The sequence below is a fragment of the Silurus meridionalis genome, chromosome 23 (assembly GCF_014805685.1).
Source record: "Silurus meridionalis isolate SWU-2019-XX chromosome 23, ASM1480568v1, whole genome shotgun sequence".
NCBI classification, from domain to species: domain Eukaryota; kingdom Metazoa; phylum Chordata; class Actinopteri; order Siluriformes; family Siluridae; genus Silurus; species Silurus meridionalis.
Window position 1 is genome coordinate 23,169,126 of NC_060906.1, and position 7,500 is coordinate 23,176,625.

The 7,500-nt window shown below is 40.7% G+C and overlaps 1 protein-coding gene across 2 annotated transcripts in view; it reads right to left on the reverse strand.

Moving 5' to 3' along the window:
* The window catches only part of mthfd1l (methylenetetrahydrofolate dehydrogenase (NADP+ dependent) 1 like), a 44,530-nt gene that overhangs the window by 144 nt on the left and 36,886 nt on the right, over positions 1-7,500 (reverse strand). For both annotated transcript variants that reach the window (XM_046836221.1, XM_046836222.1), the window contains one exon: positions 1-537. This exon is cut by the window's left edge and continues 144 nt beyond it. In XM_046836221.1, the coding sequence (XP_046692177.1) occupies positions 448-537 (90 nt within the window). In that variant the 3' untranslated portion in view covers positions 1-447. The remainder of the gene's footprint in view (positions 538-7,500) is intronic.

The window sequence follows — 7,500 nt, forward strand, 5'->3', positions numbered from 1 at the left end:
CTGGATTAAAAAAGAAAATGTAAATAAAAGATCAAACAAACAAAAAAAACAGTTTCACATTCAGACAGGAAGTTGAATTGTCACAAAATACATAAAAACTGACACTTTGCAGGTTTAAACCACAAAACCCAAATATAATAATAATAATAATTATGATTATAAACAAAAAGATTCTAAAGGGTATATAAATGAGTTTTGTATATAATGTATGTAGGTGATGTTCAGGTGAATCATCTGAAGGAACAGTTGGTCCTCTGTTATATCTCTGAAGGCCTGAGACGGCTCCATGAGGAATGAGAAGAGACTGGGAAGCTGATATTTAAACCAGAAGAATGATTTGGAAATGACATCTGAAGTGTATTAGCTGTACATCTTACCTGCTGAATGTGTGTGTGTGTGTGTGTGTGTGTGTGTGTGTGTGTGTGTGTGTGTGTGTGTGTGTAATGGTTAAAAGAGCCCAGAGATCTCCTCAGTTACAGGATCGAGATCGATGTCATAAAAACAGGGTCGTGTAGGAAGACCTGGCATGGTGCTCATCTGCAGGACACAAAGCAGAAGATCAGAGAGAATTTAGAGTTTACACACACACACACACACACGTTATCATATTATGTTACACACAATATGAGCAAAAGTTTCTGAACAGTGATGGAACTATGTTGAATCTAAGATCTTTCTTCCACCCTGATCAAAATGAATAGTGTTCCTTAAAAAGTTCAACAATTAGAATGCTGTACGATCTTTCTCTCTCTTCTCTCTAACATCCCCTTGAGCTTCCAGTGACCAGTGTTCCTGTCCTTTCTTCTCTTCAGATCTGCCTCTGGATGGAGTTCTTCTCAATTGAGACCACTCTGTGCAGCTGGGGATGGTTCCACATCTACAGGCTGAAGATCCATTGAGCTCAACTCAAGAACTTTGACGATTGTTTCGGACTGTAATTAATATCAACATCTACTACAGGGGCTCAGGATCACATGTTGCATGAACAGTTCTGCATTCATGCACCTGAACACCTAAACAGTGGGGCTGCACTCAGATGCCATCCAGATGAGGACGGGTTTCCTTTCGAGTCTAGTTCCTCTCAAGGTTTCGTCCTCGTACCATCTCAGGGAGCTTTTCCTTGCCACAGTCGCCACTGGCTCAATCATCAGGGACAAATAAATGATAAGGAACTTATAGGCAATAAACGTACACATTCTTTTATATAAAATTATTACCGCTTTATCTGTGTGAAGCTTCTTTGAGACGATGTTTATTGTAAAAAGCGCTGTACAAATAAAATTGAATTGAATTGAATATATATTTAGTAACGACAACAGGTTCCCTTTAGAGTCTGGTTCTTCTCAAGGTTTCTTCAACATGGGAGTCTCAGGGAGTTTTTCCCCTCAGCACTACAGTCACCTCTGACAAGGAGAAATAAATTATAGGGAAAAATGAATGGGTTTATTTTTCACTGAAAGCTGTTTTTGTCCATGGTTATATAGAAAATCTAATTAAATAGAAACTGTAGTGTATATCAGAATGAAGGGTGGATGGACGAACGGATGGAAAGATAGATAGATACATGCTGAACTGACACCTAAAAGATTAAGCAACCAAAACAGTTTGGGATTGATGGGATAAATGGATGGATGGATGGATGGATGGATGGATGGATGATTAATTGAATGGATGGATGGATGGATGGATGATTGAATGAACGATTGATGGATGGATGATTGATGGATAGATGGATGGCTGATTGAATGGATGGATGGATGGATGAATGATGGATGGATGGATAGATGGATGATTGATGGAAGAATGGATAGATGGATGGATGGATGGATGGATGGATGGATGATTGATGGATGGATGGATGGATGGATGATGGATGGATGGATGGATGGATAAGATGAAAAGGAAGAAACCAAAACCAGTTTAGCATTGCTATCACTGTATACATATACTCTCACATATCAGTATTGACAGACCAAACTGGTGCAAACTCGAAACCCTGTGTGAACTCAGTGAGAACACTGTGTAGATGCAGAGCAACCAGAGTGCCCATGCCGACCCCTTCCACCTCCAAACGCTTTAATAATGGATAAATGAGCCTCAGAATTGAACCATTTGTTGCAACTTCAGGACTTGGTGCCAGATACCAAAGCACATCTTTAGAGGTCTTGTAGAGACCAGGCCTTGATAGACTCTGCTTAAAACTTTGTCAATCAACATGAACTGGATCTGTCCAGGTCACATGACAAGAGAAGATGAGAACCAGCCAACCATTAAGCATCAGCATAAAGCTTCTTTCCACATGATGATGTCTTTCCAGCTTACTGCCCCAAAAATAGCCATTGTATAATTTTTCAATGCGGTCAGACAAAAAGGTAAAAAAAACCCGCAAATTAGAATCAACTGACTTCTCAAAATGCACAACAGAGGGACAGAAATGACCGAAATCGAATTTGGATTAAATTAGAAAGAGAAGATTTTAATGTGTGTGTATCACGGGTCTACCAAGTGAGCCTCCTTCAGAAAACCCCGTACTCACTGAGAAGCAGTGCTAGTGTTAGACACAAAGATCAACCAAACCTGGATGGTAGCACATGCTGAAAAGTAGAGCATTTGGTCATTTGGTAGATGCACCATTACCCTGAGCTAATTCAATTATTTATTCAACTGAGCAGTTGAAGATTAATGGCCTTGCTCAAGCACGCTCAAGGGCCCAGGAGCAGAAGCTTGATCAAAGGTCCAGGAGCAGAAAGTTGCTCAAGAGCCCCGGAGAAAAAGCTTACTCAGCAGCCCAGAAGCAGAAGCACGCTCAAGGCCCCAGGAGCAGAGGCTTGATCAAAGGTCCAGGAGCACAAGCTTGCTCAAGAGCGGCGGAGCAGATGCCTGCTCAAGAAACCCAGAGCCTCAAGTGCCCAGGAGCAGAAGCTTAAACAAGATCTGAGGAGCAGAAACTTGCTCAGGAGCAGAAACTTTCTCAAGGGCCCAGGAGCAAAAATAGGACAAACACCAGCTCTACATAAACATCCCTCATAAAAAACAAGTCTGATCCGGCTAATCCTTTAACAACCTGGAAAATTAGATTAGATTTGCTAATTTTGCTAATTGGCTATTAGACCAACCCCAAAAAAGTATCCAGAGAACCCTGATTCATTCTTTCTTTCACTGTAGTGTTCCAGAAGGACAGGACAGAAATGGCATTTTAAACAGAAACCCAGGATGGAATTATCTTCAAAGGATTATCTCTGGTTCCTAATGACATGGCAAGAGATTACAGGGTTATTAGCGTAAACGAGCTCGGAGAAGGGTAGGGTTGGGTTAATGACCAATTTCCTGTCAGGAGATATTGCGCATCCACCGTTTATCCAGGACATGACTTTAAATAGAAATAAAAAAGGAAAGAAAGAAAACTCAGGCTGTACAGTTTGGATGAGGAAAGAGACACTGCTATAGACACTACTGATGGGAAGATCAGATCGTTTTAAAGACTTAGCGAACAAATCTTTTCTTTGAGTCTTTTAATTCATTTAGTTCCTTCGATCAGAAATTATCTTAAGCAGATTCCCGACACGTCTACATACACAATCTTTAGTTCCAATAATGATGATATGACAATGCAGCTATGGACACATCATGATGAACAGAATGAGTAGCTTCACCTCTCATATCCTCTGGACCGAGTCGTTCGGTTTTTTTGGTCACGTGACTCCCATAATTATTGTAAAGATAATTTTCAAGATTTGGACCCTAAATCAATTGCATGGTCAAGTCAAATCGTTAAAACTCGTTTAAAATGAACGAATCGTCATGAAGACACACAAGTGTTGGTACCAAAAGTATTGGGACACCCGATGTTCACACCTGATTTCTCCGCACAGTTTAGACGAGAAGCGTTCAGAGGCTCAGCATGTCAAGTCAGAGAGACAACGAACCTGACTGGAACAGTACAAAATAAGAACAATGATGGAACTCTTCGTAACCTCTGATCTGGAAGACATGCAGGTGCGGAAGACCTCTTTTACTGCCCTGAGACAATGGGCCATTGTGAGGGTCCATAAATACAGCGATGATGTTAAAATAATAAATCACTTGTGATGTGATCAGACTCCCTCACCTCCACATGCACACATGGTGTTGGGGTTGTTTTGGAGCAGAGAAGTTTGGAGACTTATTCTGGAAAGTGAAAGGAACCAACACGTCTCCTATTCTGTACTTCAACACCATGCACGTCCGTCTGCGGCTCTTTGGAACCGTCTTCACTGTACAAGACGATGAGGTGAAGCGACGAATACGAACTCCGTAAACGTTATTTACAGATTAAACAGACGTCTGGAGTGTCATCTATCATGGAACGACCTGCCCAGTCACCGCACCCGAATCCTACTGACCTGCTCTGAGATGAACAATGAGCGTGTACATTTTTTGCGACTGTTATGAACAAGAGAAACAGTTAGCAGGTGGGTTTAACTCCACGAGACCCCTGTAAACCTTTACTCCAGTTCACACGTGGTGTTTTGACGTGACCATTTTAGCGATCCTGGGCATGTCTTAGCACATCTGTTCTGGTGTACAGAGATAATAAAGCTGCATGGAAGCGGAAGTCCTCAAGTCGCTCATTGTTCTTTGGCTCGACCCCTCCCTCACATATCTGAGGTGTGACATCATCTACTTCCTAAAGCTCACACACACCCACACACACTATATTGCATACTGAGCCACACACAGCTATACTTATTGAACTTCTAAAGCACACAATACAGTTAAAATCTCTCTCTCTCTCTTTGAATGAGCATGTTTACAAATGCCGATGTTGATCCGCTCCATTTCCAGTCATTTAAATCGAATTAAAGACGTCCGCTGTGCAACACTTTATTATATTAACACTAAACACTGGACAATACGATCGCACACACACACAACACGTATCTCATGATTACTGCCATAAAAACACGACCAAGGGATGAAAACAAAAAGACATAAAAAAAAAAAAAAAACCACTGGGCACCGAATGGGAATTTACACTCGGCTACAAAAGTATCTGGACACCTGACCTTTCCACCTATATGTGATTCTTTCTCAAACTGCAAGCACAAAGCTGAAGGTACACAATTGTATTCTTGGATGCAATCGAATGAAATCCTCCCAAACCTGCTCCAGCATGACAATGTGCCTGTGCACAAAGCCAGATCTTTAAAGCTTAAAATGGGTTGGAGTGGAAGATCTCCTGCTGTAGAACTCAAATCCTAGTGAACACCTGTGGGATGGATGTTAACGCTGACTGAACCCCCCAGGCCTCCTCATCACCTCCTCACCTCCATCAGTACCTGACTTCACTAACACCCTTGTGGCTGAATGAATCTCCACAAAACCTAGTGGAACATCTTCCCAGAAGATTCAAGCTCGTTATAAGAGAAAATAGGGAAGATGCCAGCAAGATGTTCAAACATTTTACAAGTGAGAAAAAAATGTGAACACGTCATAAGAGGATGAAAGAGACGAAGGTCATGTCGAGGTCTGAGGTTGAGGGACGGAGATGCCCGAGGCGTTTCAGCTGGGTTCTGGGGATCCAGCAGGGGGAACGCCGCGTCCCTTCAGGACAACGTTATACATATAGTCCTGTTATAAAGGTACACACTCGAGGGTCAGAGAAATGGAAGCGTACACTGAGATTGTTTTGACAAATCTGGCCAATCCTCTTGGTCTCCTGAACCCTTAATATGGATTAATAAAAGTTTATTAAAATGCCAGAACCTGAGCGCTGAGGCCAGGTGATATCTGTGCGATCTGAGAGCGAATAAACACACAGAATCAGGAAATTCGCTGAGGGAAAAAAATAAACATCGCTGAAGCCTGGAACCAATTAACAAGAGCAATAACAATAGAGTTCGGTTAGTGAGCGAGTAAAGAGACGGAGGAGTGAGACGGCTCTCGTAACATGCCCAAAAAAAAGAGATGATGGACTGGAAAAAAATATTAGTCATTAAAAATGAATGCAGAAGCAGAAAAAAATCAACCAGAATGATTTCATAAAAAAAATATAATTCAATAAAACAGATTCAATAAAGCTGAATTATTACCTGAAACATGAAAAAGGTGAACAGCTATTTTGGAACTGTTCGGATGACCTTTTCTCACGATGTCCAGCTTTTCTCAAAAATCCATCTTATAAATGTCCTTGTAAGTGTATCTGCTTCAATTCAAGTCAAGTTTATTTGTATAGCGCTTTTACAACAGACATTGTCTCAAAGCAGCTTTACAGAAATCAACAGTGATGGTGAATGGTGTGTATTTATCCCTGATAAGCAGCCGTGGCAACTGTGACCAGGAAAAACTCCCTTAGATGTGATGAGGAAGAAACCTTGAGAGGAACCAGACTCAAAAGGGGAACCCATCCTCATCTGGGTGACATCAAGAGTTTGATCATAAATCTTTCAACAATACAGAACACTGGAGAGTGAGAACTAACATGAGTACTGGAGTATAAGATTATAAGTGATGTTCTTTCTATAGTCTTATACAGTCTTTATGGTTAGTAGCTCCGAGTTTTATGAGCTCAACATTTGTGATCATCACAGATCCAGCGTCAAATCAAAGTCAATGTAAATATATTTGAGTCTGTGCAGTATTGCTACAGAAGTGGTTTGCACTCCCTGACCGTCCAATCAAAGGATGTGAAAATCAGACATGATCAGACATGAACCTTCTAGATGGTCCCAGTGACTTCAGTTATAGCAACACGTTATACCTTCGACACGTGATGTGACGGCTGAAATTAGATTGGATAGAAACGTATACAGAAACTCCTACTTATAACTTAAGTTATGAAATAATCCGTCCTTCGGATGAGACGTTAAACCGAGGTCCTGACTCTCTGTGGTCATTAAAAAATCCCAGGATGTCTTTCAAAACAGTAGGTGTGCCCCGCATCCTGGCCAAACTTGCCCGCTGGCCTACTAATCATCCTCATATTAATTGGCTATATCACTCTATCTCCTCTCCACTAATATGCTGGTGTGTGGTGGGCGTTCTGGCGCAATATGGCTGCCGTCGCATCATCCAGGTGGATGCTGCACATTGGTGGTGGTTGAGGAGAATCCCCCCTTTCATATGTAAAGCGCTTTGAGTGCTGCAGAAAAGCGCTATATAAATGTAACGAATTATTATTATAAATTAAGATAATAGACTATTGGGAGTAATTGAATATGTAAATTACATAATGAACTGAGATTTTTATCAATATATTGTATTTTTTTTTTTATATCTTTGGATGTCGGTTAATCTGTTTGTTAGTTATGTAAATGAATATGACTGGCAGGTGCGTATTAAATTAGTACACTGTGCAGTTGAGATGAACTGATGAACTTTAATGGATCCTTTTTTAATATATTTAAAATCGTAAGATATAATTGGCTGATTTCGCAGCATATATTTTGAAAATTACACACATTTCTGGCTTATATAATCAATAAATCGATAATCAGCTATATTTCGAACAATATATATATA